We start from the raw sequence: 25,355 nt of genomic DNA, 5'->3' as shown, positions 1-25,355 counted from the left end.
ACCCCTTATGGCACAATCACTTGGTTTTTGTGAGGTGGCGACTTCAGAGAGGTTTGCTGTACAGTAATATTTCATTTTTACTCCACTGTGGTGTTTCACAGGGGCAAAATGACACACACACAAAGGATCACTGTCCAAGTACTTCTGGCCACGACTGTAAAGCAGCGAGAGACCAGTGGACAGGAAACATCAAGGTCAAACCACACAGTCGCACCGTGGTCACAGATAAATATATGTGTGCTGTTATTGGTTGAGAGAGCTGTTGTGGATTTATGATTGGCCCTGTCCTGTGCCCCCCCCCCCACACACACACACACACACCGGGTGGGGGGGTCACAGCCAGAGCCCAGAGCCTGGACTGAAGAGCCGTGAACATTTATCAGGAAACCTTCAGAGAGCCAGCAGCCTTCCTGCAGGTGGAGTATCTGCTGTTTGATTTTCTATCACTGAACATGAAAAATACTTTAATATTTCAGCTTCGTTGTCGGCTTTAACTTGTTCATAGTGATATGTAAGAGTAAATAATTTAGAGTCAAAGTGATGAAATCTTCAAGGTGAACACAGTAAGTTAAACAAAAAAACAAGAAAAGTTTGCAGCCTTCTAACTTTTAATGTTCCTCTGAGCAACTTCATTAATTTATTTCTTTACAAAGTCATACGACAGACGTGGAGCTGAAAATGTTCCTGAGGCCTCTTACAGTCTGTGTGACCTCAAAGTGCTGACATCCTGATCCTGATGGTTCCGTTCACTTCCTGGTCACTCTTTCCTCGACCCGTCACTGACTTGGCCTCGTGTCTGTCTTTCTGGTCTCATGACCAGTTCAGAATGTCAGTGACGTCTCGGTTCTTGGCACCGGATCACAGCAGCACATTCAGCTAGCATTAACACTAGCAGCACTGACCCAAACCTGCACACACACACACACACACACACACACACACACACACACACACACACACACACACACACACACACACACACAGAGGGAAAAGTGCAGCCTGAGTTTCTTGGCTTCCTTTCTTCATGCTGCAGTGGCACACTTGGACGTGCTCTGTGTTTTAGCTCTGAGCAGGATTAATGTCCTTCTATATTAAGACCCATGAAGACGACCCACCCTGTGAGAAGGACACAGCAGGGCCAGAACCCAGAACAGCCGGAGCTTAGGGTGATATATCAGACGGGTTCGAGACACACACACACACACACGCTGCCTCATCACCACCTACTAACTATAAAGTAAAAAATATGATCAAACATCACACACAGTTGCTTCAACAGAAAAACATTCATATTTAGAAAATAAAATTACTTTTCAAACAAAATATTACATATTAGTGCAGCAGAAAACCGAATATTTACAGAAGAATCCTGCAAATGGTGAAACAAGCACCAAATTCAGCACAAATACTCCTTTGACATGAGTCTTTTGAAAAAGCAGAGTGTCCACTTGATTTATCAATTGCTGGCCAAGTAGGGGTCAATGAAGGATTACACAGGGGTCAAACTTGAAAAATGCTCTAATTATATTGAAACTATTCCACATTATTTGTGTGATCACAAAGATTACAAAAAGGTATAGTTTGGACTATCTGTGACTGAATATTCAGGAATTATGGAGATACAAGCAGCAAAAATGGTGACAAAGGTCAGTTTCACTTTGTACAGGGGTCAAAAGTTACTCCAATTTTGGTTAAAAAAAAAGTGATTCAAATTACTGGTCGAGTTAATAGGGTTTTTAAAAAGGCACAGTTTGGACCATGTGTCATGTTTAGTTGGCATGTTATAGGGTAACATATGTCACATGTCATAGAATCCAATGGACATTGACCTTGTTTGACCTTTACTTTGGAGACCAAACATTCAACACAGTCAAAACTATTTCATTTCTTAATCCTATTAATTCCTTGGCAAAGTTCAAAGATCAGCAATTAAAGACAAATAATCAGGATCAAAAGTCAAGATCAAAAATCAAGAACAAAGACAAGGTTCATAGGTCAACAATCTGGCTCAAAGTGCAGGATCTGTAGTGGCTTTATCATTGCTGTTTTTGTTTCTCTTCTACTCTTTTTTTTTTTGCAGTTCTTTTCCAACCACTGCTCAAATAACTCAGCCAGTGGAGAGATGGCGAGCTCTTTCATGCGTCTCATGTCCAAACGGCCGGTACTTTTGGCCAGTTTGGGCATGGGAACCATGGCGACTGGCTTCTTCTTCAGTGAAAACAGCTTTTTGTCTGCAGAGATGAGAAAGAAGCTGTATCCTCCCAGGCAAGTGGCAACTAGTCCCAGTAAACCTGAACAGCTCACATTCAGTAGGAACGTGAGCAGGTGATGGATGAGAACAGTAAGCAGCACATCAAGACATTAATACAAAATTAACACATTTTTGCCAATTTTGTAAAAGAACCAAAGTGGCGTTGGACCAGTGGCACGTCTGCAAACTTTTTGTTGTTGTTTTGTCCAGTATGGCAATGATTGTTTAAAGGCAGGGGAACAGAATGTATAATAATTGTGAAAATATGCATTTTAAAGTACGTTTAAGTGCATTCACATTCTTACTTACATACTTTCAGGTGGCAAATATTAACATGAACCATTTAAATCATCTATATACTAAGAGACAGCTGTATGTCCCTCTCCTGTCCAAACAGCACCTCAGAATTGGCTCACATATACTTCGACATACAAGGAGTAACACAAACTGTTGAGCACTTCAGTAGGAGGAGGAGAAGGAGTAATAACAGTTTCCTCTCCTTGAGGCAGCTTTACTCCTGCCCTATAGGGGCTACTGCTATAGTAGTTCTCTGGTATCCAGGACGGGTGGGAGGTGATAGTTTTGTTGGTGAAGATGAAGTTTACATTTCAGTCTCTGAATCAAACCACCCTGGTGGGCGCATCATTTAATTATAATTTAATCAATTTATAACGCGCCAAATCACAACAAAAGTTGCCTCAAGGTGCCTCACACAAAATAGTTCAAAATCAAATTTAAAATAAGTGAGTAAGTTAAAAGATTAAAATACACAATTAAGACAAGTAAAATAATAAAACAGATTAAAAAAAAAATAAAAACAATTTATAACAAAAGGAGTAAAAACACATTTTAGTCTTAAAAATGTCCAGGGAATCTGAGTGCCTCACAGGTTTGTACTTAATATTTTACTGTCCTTGGGCAGTGGTGGGCACAGTTCCGATAATCCGATAACCAATAATTATCGAAGATAAAGTTTTCATTATTGGATTATGTTTTCAGATAACTCTGAAAACCATTATCGAACTAACTATCTTCCAATAATTTTTTTGTCCAATAACTTTTAGACAATTAACATGGTAAGCAAAAGTGAACAGATGTAGAGTTCTAACCTCTGCAAACAGAGGACAGCGCGGCTTCTTCTAGAAGCCGCGCTGTCCTCTGTAGTCAAAGGACAACTGGTCAAAAATTTTTTTAACCCCATACTGATACGTGGCCAATATCACCCAAGGCATCCAGAGGCATACATTTTTAACTTATGGATCAAATTTTAACCAAACTTATTTCGGACAAGTTATTTAAATTAACGTCACTTCTGAAGTTTTATAAAGTGAAAATGTCAGATATATTTTTTAGTTTTAAAGTAATGCACTAATTTTTAAGGTTTTAGTGTGGACATGCTGTGAACAGGTGCATTATGGGTGATAGGGTAATCTCAGGGCGGTAATCTCAGTACGTTCATGACAGGAACAGGCTCTGATCAGGACACTATCATTAAACTCTAGTCCCTAAAACTCATGTGAATATATTCTCTGGGTTTATAGACGTTATTGTGTTTGCTTTTATTAAATTCCATGCATCTTAAAAGTAGCAAGTAGCAACACAGATTATCTGGAATTTTGTGTTTGCAAGTTTTCAAGGTCTCTACTGCCATCTACTGGCCAGTAGTGTTCATGGCAGTATTCAGACTGAAGCTGGGCTGATATTTTCAATCACTGTACTCATTGTACATTCAAAAACCACACGTTGGACTCGTGTTTCCAGAAGCAAAACATAAACAGAATCTTTTTTTTCAAACTTAATTTACAAAAGCTGCACTTTAACCGCTGCACACAGACAACACCATTAACATTGCAACATAAAACTATTTTTATATTGTGCCTAAAATTCTCGTGAATATATTCTCTGGGTTTATAGACGTTGTTATTGTGTTTGTTTTATGTAAACGTGAGAATCACAGTCTGTCTCTCTGTTATTTTCAGTGGGAGCTGCTGTGAGCTACAATCGCTTCCTGATCATGTCGTTCTGGGGAAAGTGAAGTTTGCTCTTTAACGTCTTGATTATTGTTCTTTACAACACTGTTTGTCCTCTTTGTTCCAGACTAATATATATAATATGTCTGAAATTCAGTTTGCGTTTATTAAATTCCACACATATTAAATGTAACAGACACGGATTATTTGTTATAATTGTTTTAGCAAGTTTTCAGGATATCATGCAGCAGTCTCTTATTAACGTGACGAAAAGCATAAAAAATATATTTTTGTAGTATAATATTAATTTACAACTGTCATCGTGTTGATTCTCTATATGTTGTTTGACTGCAGCGACTCTCTGGCGCGCAAGGGATTATGGGATACGTCAATAGGGCGAATGGCAGTGTACTATTTATTTTGACACCGGTTATATCAGACGGTTATCTAATTACAATTTGGCTCTTTTTTTTTTTTTTTTTGAAAATGCCTTTTTTACAAATAAAACGGCATATTTTACAAAAGCACATTTATCTGTAAACACCAGCACATGACACATGTCACATTAACGTGTTGGTTTACATAGAATGAATCATCCAATCAGTGTGAGCAGAGGCACATTTTACCCAGAATGCCATCTGTCTATGTTTGTTACAAAACTTCAGAATTAGTGCATTATTCAACATTAAAAGATATGTTATATTTTAACTTTGCACAAATGACAGAATTGACATTAATGGAGTTATTCTATCAATATACATTTTATTTATACACCAAACCATAACTCAGCACTGCTTTATTTTCCAAGACCTCGGCCTGACGGCAGCCCGGTGATTAAGTAGAGAGTTGAGCTTTGTGGCTCTTCTCAGTTGCTTCTGTGCTGGAAGTCATGTAGTAAATAGGAGATTCCAGCAGGGGGCAGGATGCTCAAAGGCAGAAGTGCTGACTCATTATTTGGGTCTGTTGTTGCTTTTGATGCTTCCAAAAGTGATTGTGGTGTTAAAACTCAAAATCAGCTTGTTAGTAGTTGTAAGTGTACCGGAGACAATACCGGAATTTATCGGTTATCTGTAACTTCCGATATATTTTTGGGTGATTTATCATTTCATCTTTATCAAAGATAACTTTTCACTTATCAATTAATCAATTAATCAATCAACTTTTTTCTTATATAGCGCCAAATCACAACAAATAGTTGCCCCAAGGCACTCCACATTGTAAGGCAAGGCCATACAACAATTACGAAAAACCCCAACGGTCAAAACGACCCCCGCGCACATCATAATCATCACTGTACATATCATCATCATCACCGTGCACATCATAATCATCACTGTACATATCATCATCACCACACACATCATAATCATCATCACTGTACACATCAATCAATCAATCAATTTTTTTATATAGCGCCAAATCACAACAAACAGTTGCCCCAAGGCGCTTTATATTGTAAGGCAAGGCCATACAATAATTATGTAAAACCCCAACGGTCAAAACGACCCCCTGTGAGCAAGCACTTGGCTACAGTGGGAAGGAAAAACTCCCTTTTAACAGGAAGAAACCTCCAGCAGAACCAGGCTCAGGGAGGGGCAGTCTTCTGCTGGGACTGGTTGGGGCTGAGGGAAAAAACCAGGAAAAAGACATGCTGTGGAGGGGAGCAGAGATCAATCACTAATGATTAAATGCAGAGTGATGCATACGGGGCAAAAAGAGAAAGAAACAGTGCATCATGGGAACCCCCCACAATCTACGTCTAAAGCAGCATAACCAAGGGATGGTCCAGGGTCACCCGATCCAGCCCTAACTATAAGCCTTAGCGAAAAGGAAAGTTTTAAGCCTAATCTTAAAAGTAGAGAGGGTGTCTGTCTCCCTGATCTGAATTGGGAGCTGGTTCCACAGGAGAGGAGCCTGAAAGCTGAAGGCTCTGCCTCCCATTCTACTCTTACAAACCCTAGGAACTACAAGTAAGCCTGCAGTCTGAGAGCGAAGCGCTCTATTGGGGTGATATGGTACTATGAGGTCCCTAAGATAAGATGGGACCTGATTATTCAAAACCTTATAAGTAAGAAGAAGAATTTTAAATTCTATTCTAGAATTAACAGGAAGCCAATGAAGAGAGGCCAATATGGGTGAGATATGCTCTCTCCTTCTAGTCCCTGTCAGTACTCTAGCTGCAGCATTCTGAACCAACTGAAGGCTTTTTAGGGAACTTTTAGGACAACCTGATAATAATGAATTACAATAGTCCAGCCTAGAGGAAATAAATGCATGAATTAGTTTTTCAGCATCACTCTGAGACAAGACCTTTCTGATTTTAGAGATATTGCGTAAATGCAAAAAAGCAGTCCTACATATTTGTTTAATATGCGCTTTGAATGACATATCCTGATCAAAAATGACTCCAAGATTTCTCACAGTATTACTAGAGATCAGGGTAATGCCATCCAGAGTAACGATCTGGTTAGACACCATGCTTCTAAGATTTGTGGGGCCAAGTACAATAACTTCAGTTTTATCTGAGTTTAAAAGCAGGAAATTAGAGGTCATCCATGTCTTTATGTCTGTAAGACAATCCTGCAGTTTAGCTAATTGGTGTGTATCCTCTGGCTTCATGGATAGATAAAGCTGGGTATCATCTGCGTAACAATGAAAATTTAAGCAATACCGTTGTTAAGGATTTTATATATATATATATATATATGTTATCACTGTTAAACATTTGTACCCTTGTCTTCTTTCTTATGAAAACGTTATTGTGCTGTTATGCACCTGTCTTAAAAGTAACCCTAAGAATGTACGTGTTATTCAACCTTGTTTAACATGCTGGGGTCAATCTGAACTGGGAATGAAGAGCTGGATGTACTTATTATTATTATACAACTTGTTTTTGTAGCCGCTAACGACTGGGAGTGAAGCATGACGGGGTCAGTCATGAACTGGGAGTAATAGACCTGAAGGTTGTTTTGACTGTTGTGATGTGATGCTTAGTGTGAAGACCAGGACACTCCAGGCAGATGCACAACAGCTGATAACTGCAACAGACGAACGAGATGTGCTGACCTTCGACGATAAGAGTAAAAGAAAGAAACTGTTTTTCCTTACAGCTGCACTTATTGACGTATGTGTTTAGGTTACGGGAAGAAACTTGTCTTGCGTCATCCTTCCCCCACCCTTAGGACAAGTTTTTTTATGTGATGAGGGCATCTCTAATAAAAAGAGCGGGAGAACAGGCCAGACTTTAGTGTAGCCTTGGTGTACAGCCTGGACTGCACTCCGCGCGTGATTAATTTGACTTTCTGTCTCACTGGTGTTTCTTGACTCTGTTTGTCTTATAAAAGGTTTTAAGAATGTTTGGAGGAGAAAATACCCAACATTGACTGGGGGCTACGTCCGGGAGCTCAACAACACCGGAGGTGTCCAGCGGGGGTCGCCAAGTCCAGACGTAAATCCTTGGCCAAGGTCCGATCGATTGATCGTGTCTGCAATTGTCGACCACCGTTGGCATCGTCTGGTTGACGAGATTTTCCCGAAGAAGACAGACAGGAAGTCGAGTCAGTGAGTAGAATTTCTTTGTAACAGTACTGAGTGAGTGGTGATCAGATCACATAAAACAGTTAAACTCCGTAAGCGATGGCGTGGAATCGTCTGTTAATGCAAAGCAGTTAAAATCCGCGAGGAGGGCGGACTCCTCTACGGTTGCGAGGGACGCCCGTAGTTAAATTCCGGAAGGAGGGTACGGACTCCTCTGTTTTAATACGTAAAGGAAATCCCGGGTAGAAATACGTGCACTGTAAAAAAGCAGTTAAATCTGGCAGGGACGGCGGAGTCCCCTAATGCAGGACATTAGTTAAATTTCACGGGAGGGCGAGCTCCCCTGGCATAAGAATACGCGTACGATTATTAAAAGTGTTTCTATGTGTAAATAGTGTTTTGTGTAAGTGTAAATAACTGTGTGAAAGTGTAATACTTTGGACAACGTTAGTGGCAACCGTGTGTGTGGATGCGGAGGCAAGTGATTCCGCTTCCTACGGGGAGGTGAAAGGAATCAACCACACGACGGCAAATTAATTGTCACGTCCAAAGAAAGTGTGAAAACTTCAGATTTAGAACACCCTAGGTGTGCCCCCGTCTGAAGTCCAAATTATAACAAGGGATAATAAAAATGGGGGGTAAGACGTCTAAAAATAAGGAAAATTTATCAACTGACGACTGGAAATTTATGGAAGCAAAAAATCCAAAAGCAACAAAGAAATTGGAGACCTGGATAAATAAACATGACTTTGACGGACGACTGAACCTGATCAGTATACAGAAGCTAAAGAAGGAGTTAGAACAGGAACATAAAGGTGATGAGAAAAAGATGCAGAAAGTAGGGGCAGATTTAGTGGCATTTTGGGAGGAGGAAGCAGAGAACAGACAGAAGGGAGCAGAGAAGCGACGATTAGAGAAAGCAAGGAAAAAGAAAGCTGTAGGTAAGGCAGAAGAAGATGTGATAATTCAGCACAGAGAACCAGAACAGCCTCAGCAACCACCGCCGGCTGGATCGTCGGTGACAACAACACCCTTATCTCCTCTACCAGAGGATGACGATGTACCGCCACCACAGTATGATTTAGCAGTAAAACCTAAGGTAAAAAGTGAAAAACCAGAAAAACCAGAAAAACCACAAACACGCAGTCAAGCGAAAGTGCCTACAGCCCCTCCCATGGTGGAACACAGTGACCAGGGAGGTGCCTATCCTATGATAGAAGTACCAAATCCTCGTGCAGGAACAGCAGGACATCGATCAACCATGCTCGTATATCGAACATGGAATGCTGATGATATCAAAGCAGCAGTCGACATGATACCATCGCCACATGTCGACATCGAGGGATTTATGCAGGATATAGAAAACATTAGAAGTTCTTACCACCTTAGTGGACCTGAAGTCCAACAGGTGTGGATGAAAGCATGTGGCCCTAAATGGAGTCAGATACGCGGAGACTGGAATCCTGCAGACCAGGATGGCGTACCGTTGCCACATGATGATCCAGTCTTGAAAACAAGAGTGGAAGCTATGATTACACGTGCAAAAGGTGTGTTAGGACCAAAGATAAATTATACTGAAATTACCAGGACAACACAGAAAGAAGGAGAACCATGGACAGAGTTTAGATGCAGATTTGAGAGTGTATTTAGGGTCCATAGTGGCATATTGCCAGGAACACCAGTGTATGAACAACAATTGAAAAACGCTCTGATCCAACATTCCAATATGGATATAAAAGCTTGGATACAGAAACATTGGATTGGATTGCCTACAGGCACATTGGAAGAAACACATACACACTGCTGTCATGCAGAAGGAGTCTTAAAGCAGAAAAAGACAAGAAACAGCAACAAAGGAGTGTATGTAGCACATGGAGATGATGAAATATGTTACCAACAGGGTAACTTAAGACAGCAGAAGCAGTGCAAACGCCCCAAAAAGCCATGGCAAAATAGACAAGGTGGACAGCCACAACGTCAAGGACCATGGCAACCACAACAGCAGGGAGGGCCACCACGTGGTCCCCTGATTTGTTGGAACTGTGGGAGAGAGGGACATATGTATAGAAATTGTCCGAATCCACCTACTGAGGGAGCAGCAGGAGGAATTCCACAACGGAATAATCCTCCGCAGCCACAGTATCCACAATGACTAGAATCCATAATCCATGATTCCACATCAGATAGGCAGTCTGATTGTGATATGGATCTGTGTGCCTTACTGGGAAATCCGGTACCAAAACCAGAAGTGACTTTGTTGGTAAATGGACGACCAGTGACATTCCTTTGTGATACAGGAGCATGTAGAACCACATGTAATGACAACATACCTGTCCATCAATTAAGCAACGAAATCTTTAGGGTTCGCTCTGCAAATGGACAAACATCAGACGTCCCTATCACCAAACCCATAACGTTGACAGATCCATTTGGCCTGACATGTACTATGTCAGTGTTGAACATGCCACAATGTCCAGTTAACCTTTTAGGACGAGACGGATTGACTGCATTGGGCTTGTCCATAATTGTGGAACAAGGGAAATTAGTTGTTGAACGCACAGGAGGCGTTAACATGGTAAGAGAAGAAAGCAATGACCCCACATTCCACTATTACTATACATTTGACATTTCAGAAGAAGATGCTGCAAGATGGGGTAAAGATGTCGTCTTGCAAGCGACAGCCCTACTAAAAAATCCTGAACAAAAGATGTCACCACCTGACCTGCATGTCACAATGTGGCATAAAGATCCTCCAGGTCCGGATGGTGACTATGAAAACAAATTGAAAAATGTTTCACCTGTGAAGCTGACAATGACCGATTTGATTCATGATGGCAACTCAACAGCCGTCATAACAGTAACAGGTGCCACTGAAGATGTTTCAAAATTGAGATTCACAGGTATGCCATTACATGTGTCACTTTGTAAACCATATTTGACAGAATGGCAAGAATTGGGACTGACAGTCATAACAGCTTTGTCAGCCACTGATTGGAGCAGAGTTGGACCACGAACGGAGTTCAGTCCATCAACTAAATTGTATAAAGTGCCAGTTAATGTCTCATTGGTGCTGACAGCTGGAACACATATTGATGTGTCCACTTCACAATCCTGAGTGTTTCAGTTGAGTCCTGACGAAGATGATCTTCTCTCTTCGGTACCATCAGGATTGTGGACAACAGGTCCTTCAGACGTAGGACTGATAAAAAATGCACAACCTGTAGTTATAAGACCAAAAACAGAATACAGACCATGTGTAAGACAGTATCCATTGAAACCTGATGCAATTGACGGAATCAGGCCAGTAATAGAGGATTTATTAGCAGCAGGAGTAATAGTGCCATGTCCAGATTCACCATGTAACACACCCATATTTCCTGTAAAAAAGGCTCCGCCCTCAGTGGGGTGGAGAATGATTCAAGATCTGCAGGCAGTAAATGCTGCTGTGATTAAAAGAGCACCATGTGTTCCAGATCCACACACCTTGTTAAATTCGCTGAGACCAAATTCTAATAGTTTCTCAGTAATTGACATAAGTAATGCATTTTTCTCTGTGCCAGTACATCCAGATAGTCAATTCTGGTTTGCTTTTACCTTTAAAGGACAACGATATACATTTACCAGATTACCGCAGGGTTACGCAGAGAGCCCAACTATTTATTCTCAAGTCATGTCAGCATGTTTAGCCAATTTCGTTCCACCGGCAGATAGCCAACTGTTAGTGTATGTTGATGACATTTTGATTGCCTCTGACACACGAGAAAACTGCATAACTGACACAGTAGCATTATTATGTTTCTTATTTGATAATGGCCACAAAGTGAGTAGAAACAAAGTTCAGTTGTGTAGGGATAAAGTAAAATATTTAGGACATGAATTATCAGCCACAGGGCGCACGATCCTGTCTGACAGGAAGGAAGCAATTTTGCACGCTCCAAAACCACAAACCAAAAAGCAGATGATGTCATTTCTTGGACTGACAAATTACTGCAGGGCATGGATTCCCTGTTATGCAGAATTGACTAGTCCACTTTCTGATTTGATGTACAAGGATGATATTTCAATGTCAACCGTGTTGGAATGGAACAGAGATGCTGAGGAAGCTTTTGTAAAAGTAAAACAAACATTAGTGTCATCCACAGTTTTGGCACTACCAGATTATAGTAAACCGTTCATTCAAACAGTTGATTGTAAGAATAAGTTCATGACTAGTGTTTTGGTTCAAGTGTATGGCTCAAAATTGAGGCCAGTTGCCTACTACTCATCTAAATTGGATGCAGTGGCAAGTGCTCTACCACCATGCGTACAGGCTGTTGTTGCAGCCTCTATGGCTGTTCAAAGTAGCAGTAATGTTGTTCTATTCCATCAGTTGACACTGAAAGTTCCACATGCAGTTTCTGCACTTCTGTTGCAGACAAACATGAGCCTTTTGTCCCCAGCAAGACATCTTTCGTGCATGTCCTTGCTATTATCACAACCACACCTTACGGTAGAGCGCTGTACAACATTGAATCCATCCACATTGATACCTTTACCTGAGGATGGTGAGCCGCACAATTGTCTTGATGTAGCTACGGTCTGTACAAAAGCACGCCCAGACCTCCGGGACACACCCATCCCAAACAGTACAATTGTGTATGTGGATGGTTCTTCCACTAAAAATGCTTATGGACAAACACAATCTGGATATGCTGTTGTCACAAATTCAGAAGTATTGGATTCTGCTTCATTGCCATCATCATTTTCAGCACAAGCAGCTGAATTAGTTGCTTTAACTGCAGCTTGCTATCTGTTTAAAGGTACGGCTGTATCAATTTATACAGACAGCCAGTACGCTTTCAGCACAGTGCATGTGTTTGCAAAACTGTGGGAAGAGCGTGGGATGGTGACATCATCTGGAAGGCCGGTGACTCATGCCACTCTCCTAACTGCACTACTGCAAGCTGTGAAATTGCCTCAACAAATTGCTATATGCAAATGTGCGGCTCACACCAAAGGCTCTGACAGTGTTTCAAAAGGAAATGATTTTGCTGACAGAGCAGCAAAAGAGGCAGCAGCGGCTTCTTCTATTTTTGTTGTACAGGACACCACTCCAGATTTGCATTTAGGTCGTACACTGCTTGCTGACATGCAACAGCAGGCAACTGACAGAGAAAAACAAATGTGGATAACTAAAGGGGCTACATATGCAAATGATTTGTACGTGTGACCACAGAAGAAACCCATATTGCCAAGAAATATGTTTAAATGGGCGGCTATTATGAGCCATGGCGTGACGCATGTCTCATCAGGGGGTATGATAGACAATCTATTTTTTGTCTTTATGGGTTCGATGCATATGCAAAACAGCATTGTAGAGCATGCATGACATGTGCAAAACACAATTCACAAGGCAATTTGAGACCCCAAAGAGGCAAATTTCCAACACCACAATATCCCTTTCAAGTATATGGATTATATACAGCTGAGTAAACATGAAGGAAAAGAATTTTGTTTAGTCATAATTGATGCGTTCTCAAAATGGGTAGAATTGTTCCCTACAAAACATGCAGATGCACTTACAGTGGCTAAAAGCATTGTGCAAAGACATCATTCCACGATTTGGAATACCAGAAACAGTCTATTCAGATAATGGAGCGCATTTTGTTAATACAATAGTGCAATACGTAGGAGAAGCGCTACAGATTAATCTCAAAAATCATTGTGCTCATCATCCACACAGTGCAGGATTAGTGGAAAGGACAAAGGGCACAATAAAAATAAGATTAAGGAAATGTATAGAAGAGAAAACGAACCTGGATTGAATGTTTGGACCTAGTAAAATTGTATATGAGAATAACACCAACACCATCAGGGTTAACACCATTTGAGATACTTTATGGACGACCATATCGTCTACCAATTTTGACATGGATACTAAAACAGCAGATGAGGAACAAACATTAGCAAATTTTATGAAAAAGACATTAACACAGAAAGAGATAACTTAAACACATTTACTGCCAAATAATTTTGATCTTCCACAGGACGGCCTTCCAGTAGTCTAGCCAGGAGACTGGGTGTTCATCAGAGTGATTAAGAGGAAGAACTGGTCCAGTCCTCGTTGGGAAGGTCTATACCAAGTGCTGTTAACAACACCAACTGCAGTAAAGATAGCGGAGAGATCAACGTGGATACATCACTGTAAGATACAGCGTGTGTTGGCTGCCTCCACAGTGTAAGGGGAAGTCTGGCTACAAAGGGAGTCTATTTAATTAGCAATAGATTGTCTCAATGCCAGTGAAGCAGGGAGATCCGTGCACTATTAGGTGAGGTGGTTAACAACACTGTATCCTAGCAATCATGACTGAACTACAGCAGACCCCGGAGCGGCGTGCTCAGCGCCGCCGCTGCCGGACTGTTGGTAGGGCAGCCGGTTGCGTTGTGATCTTAGTGTGTTTCGTGCTCCTCGGATTCCTGGCCTGGTGGTTGACCCAAGAATTGCAGCTCACTGTGGACCGAGCCAGAGAACAACGCAAGCAACGTCAGAAGAGGTTTATTCATAATGTGAATGAGACAGATGGACACCCTCATATATACCAAAACATAATATGTGGATGGTACTTATCTTCATCACATTGGACGGGGATGTAATTATACAGGCTCCTGTCCATGGGGAACGGATGAATCATGTGCTTATGTTAGTAAGTTTTTGCTACCACCTGTAAATGGTACTCCGGTGTATGATGACATCTATTGGCTTTGTGGTTCCAGACTGTACATGAGTCTCCCACCAAATTGGGGTGGTGTGTGTGCACCTACCCAGGTGACTGACCATACATATGTGGTAGTGCCAAGGACCTCCACAGAGAAGAATGGCAGCACCAGACGGAGGAGATTGATATACCCAGATGTGTTACCACATGATCACATGTGGGGCTCGGATGTACCAAAGGACCAAAAATTGTGGTCTGTAGGAGATAAAATAGCACATTCATTGTTCCCCTGGATAGGAGTGGGGAAAAAAAAAAAAAAAGAAAAAAATTCATTAATGATTGAAACACTGAATTATCGATTGGGTCTGTTCATGAATGTAACTGAAAAAATAGTAGCAGCTCAAAACACTGAAATAGATGCTTTACGTACCATGATGAACCTCTTAGTGAAAATCTCAAGAAAGAAGTGCTAAGTTAGGTGATAACTACTACTATATGTTTAACAGGCGATAAACAGGTGGGAAATGTTAAGGATTTTATATATATATATATATGTTATCACTGTTAAACATTTGTACCCTTGTCTTCTTTCTTATGAAAACGTTATTGTGCTGTTATGCACCTGTCTTAAAAGTAACCCTAAGAATGTACGTGTTATTCAACCTTGTTTTAGCATGCTGGGGTCAATCTGAACTGGGAATGAAGAGCTGGATGTACTTATTATTATTATACAACTTGTTTTTGTAGCCGCTAACGACTGGGAGTGAAGCATGACGGGGTCAGTCATGAACTGGGAGTAATAGACCTGAAGGTTGTTTTGACTGTTGTGATGTGATGCTTAGTGTGAAGACCAGGACACTCCAGGCAGATGCACAACAGCTGATAACTGCAACAGACGAACGAGATGTGCTGACCTTCGACGATAAGAGTAAAAGAAAGAAACTGTTTTTCCTTACAGCTGCACTTATTGACGTATGTGTTTAGGTTACGGGAAGAAACTTGTCTTGCGTCATCCTTCCCCCACCCTTAGGACAAGTTTTTTTATGTGATGAGGGCCTCTCTAATAAAAAGAGCGGGAGAACAGGCCAGACTTTAGTGTAGCCTTGGTGTACAGCCTGGACTGCACTCCGCGCGTGATTAATTTGACTTTCTGTCTCACTGGTGTTTCTTGACTCTGTTTGTCTTATAAAAGGTTTTAAGAATGTTTGGAGGAGAAACTACCCAACAACCGTCTAATAATACTGCCTAAGGGAAGCATGTATAAAGTGAATAAAATTGGTCCTAGCACAGAACCTTGTGGAACTCCATAATTAACTTTAGTCTGTGAAGAAGATTCCCCATTTACATGAACAAACTGTAATCTATTAGGCAAATATGATTCAAACCACCGCAGCGCAGTGCCTTTAATACCTATGACATGCTCTAATCTCTGTAATAAAATTTTATGGTCAACAGTATCAAAAGCAGCACTGAGGTCCAACAGAACAAGCACAGAGATAAGTCCACTGTCCGAAGCCATAAGAAGATCATTTGTAACCTTCACTAATGCTGTTTCTGTACTATGATGAATTCTAAAACCTGACTGAAACTCTTCAAATAGACCATTCCTCTGCAGGTGATCAGTTAGCTGTTTTACAACTACCCTTTCAAGAATCTTTGAGAGAAAAGGAAGGTTGGAGATTGGCCTATAATTAGCTAAGATAGCTGGGTCAAGTGATGGCTTTTTAAGTAATGGTTTAATTACTGCCACCTTAAAGGCGTGTGGTACATAGCCAACTAACAAAGATAGATTGATCATATTTAAGATTGAAGCATTAAATAATGGTAGGACTTCCTTGAGCAGCCTGGCAGGAATGGGGTCTAATAAGCATGTTGATGGTTTGGATGAAGTAACTAATGAAAATAACTCAGAACAATCGGAGAGAAAGAGTCTAACCAAATACCGGCATCACTGAAAGCAGCCAAAGATAACGATACATCTTTGGGATGGTTATGAGTAATTTTTTCTCTAATAGTCAAAATTTTGTTAGCAAAGAAAGTCATGAAGTCATTACTAGTTAAAGTTAATGGAATACTCAGCTCAATAGAGCTCTGACTCTTTGTCAGCCTGGCTACAGTGCTGAAAAGAAACCTGGGGTTGTTCTTATTTAGAGTAGAAAGATGTCCTAGCTTTACGGAGGGCTTTTTTATAGAGCAACAAACTCTTTTTCCAGGCTAAGTGAAGATCTTCTAAATTAGTGAGACGCCATTTCCTCTCCAACTTACGGGTTATCTGCTTTAAGCTACGAGTTTGTGAGTTATACCACCGAGTCAGACACTTCTGATTTAAAGCTCTCTTTTTCAGAGGAGCTACGGCATCCAAAGTTGTCTTCAAAGAGGATGTAAAACTATTGACGAGATACTCTAACTCCCTTACAGAGTTTAGGTAGCTACTCTGCTCTGTGTTGGTATATGACATTAGAGAACATAACGAAGGAATCATATCCTTAAACCTAGTTACAGCGCTTTCTGAAAGACTTCTAGTGTAATGAAACTTATTCCCCACTGCTGGGTAGACCATCAGGGTAAATGTAAATGTTATTAAGAAATGATCAGACAGAAGGGAGTTTTCAGGGAATACTGTTAAGTCTTCTATTTCCATACCATAAGTCAGAACAAGATCTAAAATATGATTAAAGTGGTGGGTGGACTCATTTACTTTTTGAGCAAAGCCGATAGAGTCTAATAATAGATTAAATGCAGTGTTGAGGCTGTCATTCTCAGCATCTGTGTGGATGTTAAAATCGCCCACTATAATTATCTTATCTGAGCTAAGCACTAAGTCAGACAAAAGGTCTGAAAATTCACAGAGAAACTCACAGTAACGACCAGGTGGACGATAGATAATAACAAATAAAACTGGTTTTTGGGACTTCCAATTTGGATGGACAAGACTAAGAGACAAGCTTTCAAATGAATTAAAGCTCTGTCTGGGTTTTTGATTAATTAATAAGCTGGAATGGAAGATTGCTGCTAATCCTCCGCCCCGGCCCGTGCTACGAGCATTCTGACAGTTAGTGTGACTCGGGGGTGTTGACTCATTTAAACTAACATATTCATCCTGCTGTAACCAGGTTTCTGTAAGGCAGAATAAATCAATACGTTGATCAATTATTATATCATTTACCAACAGGGACTTAGAAGAGAGAGACCTAATGTTTAATAGACCACATTTAACTGTTTTAGTCTGTGGTGCAATTGAAGGTACTATATTATTTTTTCTTTTTGAATTTTTATGCTTAAATAGATTTTTGCTGGTTATTGGTGGTCTGGGAGCAGGCACCGTCTCTACGGGGATGGGGTAATGAGGGGATGGCAGGGGGAGAGAAGCTGCAGAGAGGTGTGTAAGACTACAACTCTGCCTCCTGGTCCCAACGCTTATCTGATTATCTGTTATCGAAGTTCATTTTTTGGTTATCTGTGCCCACCACTGTCCTTGGGTCAATCAAATTAAGGATATATGCAAAAAAAAATAACTTCAACTCCAATCTTTTGGAAACTATGTAGCATGAGAACACAAAAAAAGACCCACTCTTTTCCTATGAAGGCCTGGAGCCCTGCTGGTGCTGGTGATTATGTCCAGATTCCAAAATTCTACTCACAACACCCCATAATGACAACATGGATTTTTTTATTATTATTATTATTATTGCAAATTTATTAAAATAAAAAAATAGAAATCACGTTTTAAATATTCACAGCCTTTGCTCAGTACTTTGTTGATGCACCTTTGGCAGAAATAACAGCCTCATCAGACCATTTTGTTTCTCCTGGTCTGAGAGTCCTTCAGGTGCCTTTTGTCAAACTCCAGGTGGGCTGCCATGTACCTTTTACTAAGGAGTGGCTTCCGTCTGGCCATGCTACCATACAGGCCTGATTGGTGGATTGCTGCAGAGATGGTTGTCCTTCTGGAAGGTTCTCCTCTCTCCACAGAGGAATGTTGGAGCTCTGACAGAGTGACCATCAGGTTCTTGGTCACCTCTCTGACTAAGGTCCTTCTCCCCCGATTGCTCAGTTTAGACGGGTGTACAGCTCTAGGAAGAGTTCTGGTGGATCTGAACTTCTTCCATTTATGGATGATGGAGGCCACTGTGTTCACTGGGACCTTCAAAGCAGCAAAAATGTCTCTCTACCCTTCCCCAGATTTGTGCCTCCAAATAATCCTGTCTTGGAGGTCTACAAACAATTCCTTTGACTTCATATTTTCTGGGTGCACTGTAGCACTCATGATCTGGGATCCCAGTATTTCAGGCCAAAAGTATCTTGTGCAAGGACACAGAAGGCTAACGTGAGCAGGATTTGACCGCAGGTCTACATGCTGGCAGGCCACCTCCTTATCCACTGAGCTACACGCTCCGTTTTCCAGGAATGAGAGGAAATGTGCTTTTCCTGAAAACAAAATAACTTGACAGTAGTGTTTCCATCCGTCCTGCAGCTCTGATTATCCTGATGTGAGAAAACACAACAACTGCATGGCCTCGGCTCTCACTCCGGCCATTTATGCCAAACTGAGGGACAAAGTCACTCCCAACAACTGGACCTTAGACCAGTGCATCCAAACTGGGGTAGACAACCCTGGTCACCCTTTCATCAAGACAGTGGGCTGTGTGGCCGGTGATGAGGAGAGCTATGAAGTAAGTGAGGTCATCGGTCTCGTATTTTTCTGACGCTCCGCTGAGTGAAGCTGAAGTGTACTGTGGTGTCCCTCCAGGTGTTTGCTGACCTCTTTGACCCAGTCATCAAAGATAGGCACAATGGTTACAACCCCAGAACCATGACACATCCCACTGACCTGGATGACTCCAAGGTGGCTTGTTTGTGCCGAAACATCTGTGTGAATCCCCTCCGACGCTCCACATGATGGGATGACATTTTGTCTTCTCAACCTTCAGATAGCACGCGGTGTGTTTGATGAGAAGTACGTTTTGTCATCTCGTGTCCGGACCGGCCGCAGTATCCGCGGTCTGAGCCTCCCACCGGCGTGTTCCAGGGCTGAGCGTCGTGAGGTGGAGCGGGTGGTTGTGACGGCCCTGGCGGGCCTCGAGGGCGACCTGTCTGGACACTACTACAGCCTGGGAGAGATGACGGAGATGGAGCAGCAGCAGCTCATTGATGTGCGCAACAGCAGGCGAGAAAATGCACAACTCCTCAAAATCTTTACAGCCACATACGTGCCTCGTTCACACACTCAGATCCAACCCACAGGAGCGTTTTCCCATTAAGGGAAAAACTGCTCCACAGCACAAAGTCCAAAACAGGTGCCTGGTGGCTCTGGAACAGGACCCTGGACTGATGTGCACTCATTTGCTCTTCTGGTAACGGCACGGTGGCGTGCTGCTCGTGCACCTGCTTCATAGTGACGCTGTCTATGGTGCCAACCTGTGGGTGGGTGTGGCAGGGTGATGGGGGGGGTTTGAGCTTAAAAACAGAACATGAGCAAGACTCAACAAAAAGTAGTCAGAACAAAGCATCAGACGCAGACTTTCCTCTGTGCTGTGGAACTTTTACTACGTCCACCAAGTCTCTGTCTGTTAGCAGGACTACATCAAAACTGCTGCATGGATTTTGACGAACTTTTCACCACAGATAGATGTTAGATCAAAGAAGACTCCACTGAATTTTGGAGGTGATCCAGATCCGGATTCTGGATCAAGTTTCACTTTATATAGGCTTTGAAGGATCACAACCACTTCATGGATTCTCATCAAATTTTCAGCACAGATACAGATTAGGTCGTAGAAGACGTCATTAAATTGTGGAGGTGATCTGGATCTGGATTGGTAGACGTCAGAAATCTCTGACTGCTCTTTTTGTTTGTTGTTGTTGTTTGTTACATTAGTGGTTCTCAAACCACCACCCCCCCCAACCGGGATATACACACACATACACACACCAAACAAAGCCTCAGCCCCCCCACCCCCAGGGCTGCCACAAAACCCCAAAAGAAAAAAGTGATTCATTCTGAATGTGTTTTTTGGGGGGGGGAGGGGGGGGGGGCACAACTGCTATTATAATTCTTTTTACTAATTTTCTCTTTTGTTCATCCAAAGAAAATGATATTTTAATCCTCAAGTGACCAAGTGGGGTCATTTATGACACTGGGTGTATATTTTTCTGCACCATTTTTCTAGTTTTAATCAGAAATAAGTTTCCTACTATGAATTTGTCAATCTATTTGTTCATAGAATTTTGCAAGGATCAGCCAATCTGTGTGGCAACTATAATCCAAACTTGTGCAGGTCACTTATGGCCCTGGGAATATCTACGAGATTTTCAACGTTATAGAGTCAGATGGTTTTCTAATTTGCCAACTCTAATCATTATATTTTACCGTGTTGCAGCAACACCAACAAACCTAGAATAGCAAGATTTACAGCTGCACAAACACTGAGACGGATTCTTGATGCCCAGAGTGAGGATGAAAATAGCTCATGATTGTCACAAAAGATTACCGACGGGTTCATTGAGATTTGTGTTAAACTGTTGGCATATTTGCTCGTCACCGGTTCTACTATACTTGATGCTATAAAAATTATCTGACCATATTAGTTGCTAACATGGCTTGATTGCTTGAAGGTTAATTATTTTTGATTGTCAGGTAAGTGTGTTATTATGTCTTTATTTAATAAATGATCTTCTAATTTTGACAACCTCAGAGTCTCAGACCCCACTGATGCCCTCTTTAGGCTCAGACCCCGGGTTGGGAACCATGGTTTTACATGGCTGCTCATCTGTGTTTGTAATGTATAAATAATATATGACAATGTTTCTCAATCTTGGTCCTTGGAACCCAAAGTTTGTAAGTACTTTGGGTTCCTAAGTATCAGCCCAGTCAGGTGTGTTCAGCTAATGAACACACCTGACTGACTGATCAGAACAAATGGAAAATGTGCCATACTTTGGGTCCCACAGACCAGGATTGGGAAACAATGACCTCTGCAGTCATTTGAAGGGCACAATGTCAGAATTTCTTAAAACCGTCTTCCTTCATGTCTTGAATTTATTGGACAAACCCTCTTATAATGTTGATTTTTGTCGTGTGAAGTTCAGTCAAAACATATTTTCTCCTCCATACAAACTTTTCTTCATCATGACCACTTTAAGTTCTTCTTCTGTTTCCTCTTTCAGTTTTTTTTTTCCCTTGCTTGTCCTTGCCCACCTTTAGGACCACTTCTTGTTCGACAAGCCCGTCTCTCCACTGTTGACTTGTGCCTTCATGGCCAGAGACTGGCCAGATGCCCGGGGTATCTGGTAGGGTCCATTCCACTGTCCTGCACGCCTGCTGGGTGACTCTTCAGAGTGTGACATCCATTTCTGTGATCTCACTGACACTTCTTGCATGTCTGCACTATGTTTATGTTAATGCAAAGCAAAATTCTAACAGCACATAAATAGTGGGCAATGTGCATGAGTCACTGCCACTTTATTTAGTTCCTGGATCTGGTTCTGGTTCTGGTTCTGTTCAGGCACAACAATGAGAAAACCTTCCTGATCTGGGTGAATGAGGAGGACCACACCAGAGTCATCTCCATGGAGAAAGGAGGCAACATGAAGAGAGTGTTTGAGCGATTCTGCAGAGGACTCAAACAGGTACTGTGGATCCAAGACACAGCAACAGCTCCTGCAAAACATCAAATAATAAGAAGGACCACGCATGTTTGACACCTGCAAATTAATGTCATGTGATTCTGAGTTACATAATATATGTTTCTGTGCAGCCTTGACATCTGATCACTGAATGACCCACCGCCCTCCCACTATGTTTAATTCATAGTGGTTTCTAAGTGTTCGAGTTAAGCACATACAGAGCATCCAGAAAGTATTCACAGCACTTCACTTTTTCCACATTTTGTTATGTTGCAGCCTTATTCCAAAATGGATGAAATTCATTTTTTTCCTGAAAATTCTACACACAGTACCCCATAATGACAATGTGAAAAAAGGTTTTGAGATTTTTGTAAATTTATTATGTGTACATAAGTATTCACAGTCTTTGCCATGAATGGTAAATGAAATGGACTGCATTTCCACAAGCTGTTGTGAAACCACTTTTACAGAATTTTAGAGCAAAATGATAGACTTGATATCAGCCTATAGTTTTTCAATACACTAGGGTCAAGATTAGATTTCTTAAATAATGGTTTAATCACTGCAGATTTGAAACATTTAGGGCCATATCCAGAAGTTAGGATCCTCTGGTCTCGAGCCCAATGCTTAACCACTAGACCACAACCTCCCCTAAGCTGAGCTCAAAATTGAGCTCAGCTTCCAGAAGGACAACCATCTCTGCAGCAACCCACCAATCAGGCCTGTATGGTAGAGTGGCCAGACGGAAGCCACTCGTTAGTAAAAGGCACATGGCAGCCCACCTGGAGTTTGACAAAAGACACCTGAAGGACTCTCAGACCAGGAGAAACAAAATTCTCTGGTCTGATGAGACAAAGACTGAACTCTTTGGCGTCATGTTTGGAGGAAACCAGGCACCATCCCTACAGTGAAGCATGGTGGTGGCAGCATCATGCTTCACTGGAGGATGTTTTTCAGCAGCAGGAACTGGGAGACCAGTCAGGATTGAGGGAAAGATGAATGCAGCAATGTACAGAGACATCCTGGATGAAAACCTGCTCCAGAGCGCTCTGGACCTCAGACTGGGGCGACGGTTCATCTTTCAGCAGGACAATGACCCTGAGCACACAGCCAAGATATCAAAGGAGTGTCTTCAGGACAACTCTGTGAATGTCCTTGAGTGGCCCAGCCAGAGCCCAGACCTGAATCTGATTGAACATCTCTGGAGAGATCTGAAAATGTCTGTGCACCGACGCTCCACATCCAACCTGATGGAGCTTGAGAGGTGCTGCAAAGAGGAATGAACCAAACTGCCCAAAGATAGTTACACCAAGCTTGTGGCACCATATTCAAGAAGACTTGAGGCTGGAATTGCTGCCAAAGGTGCATCAACAAAGTATTGAGCAAAAGCTGTGAATATTTATGGACATGTGATTAATTAGTTTTGTTATTATTAATACATTTACAAAATTTTAAAAAGAAGCTTTTTTGTGTTGTCATTATGGGGTGTTGTGAGTTGAATTTTGAGGGAAAATGCATTTACTACATTGTGGAATAATAAAATGTGGAAAAAGTGAAGGGCTGTGAATACTTTCTGGATGCTCTGTAATTCTCTGGATTAATGCTGACATTACAGAAGTATAAATTATCTTTGTTCTTGGGACACTGACACAATCCCAGACCACGACAGACCCTGACTTTTGGACTTGTTGTTGCTAACTGACTGGATGGTACTTTTCATCTTTGGATTTGTGGTCAGATTTGCCTGACCACAATACACATTTCCACTGTGTGTTGTCCAACCCAGATGCCTTATGTTAACCCTTCTGGTCAGGGTTAACATAAGGCTTTTTTCTTTCTTTCTTTTTGCATAGTAACATTTTAAATGACATTTGTGATTGTAAATCTGTACTGTAGTACTTAACAAATGTTCATGCTGCCTGCAATGAAACAAACGTCAAAGAAAATGTAAGGATCTTTTTCTTTTTTGCCAGTCGGTGGCGCTGTCATATTTTAATATTATAGTCGTGCCATGTTGCTTCCACATATGCAGTGTGTGTTATATTTTGGAACATGGCTCATTTATCTTTTACCCTAAAAATAAATAAATAAATAAATTAAAAAAGGCCTAAATTCCTTTTCTTCCCACCACAACAAAACTGGAGCATTAAACCTGCTGCATGCTGCTGCCAGCGGAACAGTTCTGTTATTATTCTGTGTATTATTTTATTGTTCGATGTTGCGCGGTGCTTTGGTGGCCCCAAACGAAAAAGGAGAAGCCAAAGAAACTTACTTTTGTAGTGGTTGAGAATTTGGATGTTTGTATTTTCTGGACGCTGATTTTTAAACCAGGTGCAGAAGACTGCAAGTTACAGCTTCATAAAAGGCCCCAGAACACAAGAAAAATAGATCAAAAGTACTGTGATGGAATGAAAGTTTTTAAAACGTGTTTCTGAATCACAGTTTGGATAAAACACTTTTATTTAGGAATGAGAAATGCGTGCCTGTGTGGGATCACCTGAACTTTAGAGCCCTGAGTAGTTGCCTAGATTTTTCCAACTGCTTATTGAGTGTTGAATGAGTTCTGACTCGTGTGACCTCTGAACTCATGTCCTATGCTGAAGGTGGAGCACCTGATCCAGCAGCGGGGCTGGGAATTCATGTGGAATGAACGTCTGGGCTACATCCTGACTTGCCCGTCCAACCTGGGCACTGGTCTTAGGGCGGGTGTGCACGTGCGCCTGCCAAAACTCAGCAAGGTGACAAACGCATGCACACACACACACACACACACACACACACACAGCATACATCCATTATTTTACATATAAAGTCTGCTGATATATAATCACTATGTAGGACACACGATTTCCCAAAATCCTTGAAAACCTGAGACTGCAGAAGCGAGGCACCGGGGGGGTCGACACGGCTGCTACAGGAGACGTCTTTGACATTTCCAACAACGACCGTTTGGGCAAATCTGAGGTGATTTGTCAAATATCTAGTTGCTCATGTGTTTTGTTTGGAGCAGAGAACAGAAGACTCCTGATACTGAACCTGTTTCACGTCTGTCTCACATTCAGATCCACTTCCACATTATTTGACCCGTGAGGCTCCTGTTTGTCTCTTATTGTGTGTTCAGGTGGAGCTGGTCCAGTTATTGATTGATGGGGTTCACTACCTGATCGACTGTGAGAAGAAGCTGGAGAATAATCAAGATATCAAAGTTCCACCTCCCATTTCACAGTTTAGGAAATAAGGGTTCAGCTTCCTCCTCTGTGGTCCAGATGCCCACAC

At 41.6% G+C, this 25,355-nt stretch overlaps 1 protein-coding gene across 1 annotated transcript; it reads left to right on the top strand.

Moving 5' to 3' along the window:
- Positions 1–395: 395 nt before the first annotated feature.
- Positions 396–25,355, top strand: ckmt2a (creatine kinase, mitochondrial 2a (sarcomeric)). Its single transcript, XM_034192628.1, has 10 exons — positions 396–416; positions 2,081–2,265; positions 18,928–19,126; positions 19,204–19,299; positions 19,385–19,606; positions 21,658–21,743; positions 21,959–22,082; positions 24,683–24,817; positions 24,918–25,043; positions 25,201–25,355. Exons 2-10 carry the CDS (start codon positions 2,123–2,125, stop codon positions 25,315–25,317), a joined length of 1,248 nt encoding a protein of 415 aa, XP_034048519.1. The 5' UTR covers positions 396–416; positions 2,081–2,122; the 3' UTR covers positions 25,318–25,355.

This window comes from Thalassophryne amazonica, chromosome 17 (assembly GCF_902500255.1).
Source record: "Thalassophryne amazonica chromosome 17, fThaAma1.1, whole genome shotgun sequence".
NCBI lineage: Eukaryota > Metazoa > Chordata > Actinopteri > Batrachoidiformes > Batrachoididae > Thalassophryne > Thalassophryne amazonica.
Note: the sequence above shows the minus strand (reverse complement) of the source record. Positions and strands in the feature narration are given on the sequence as shown.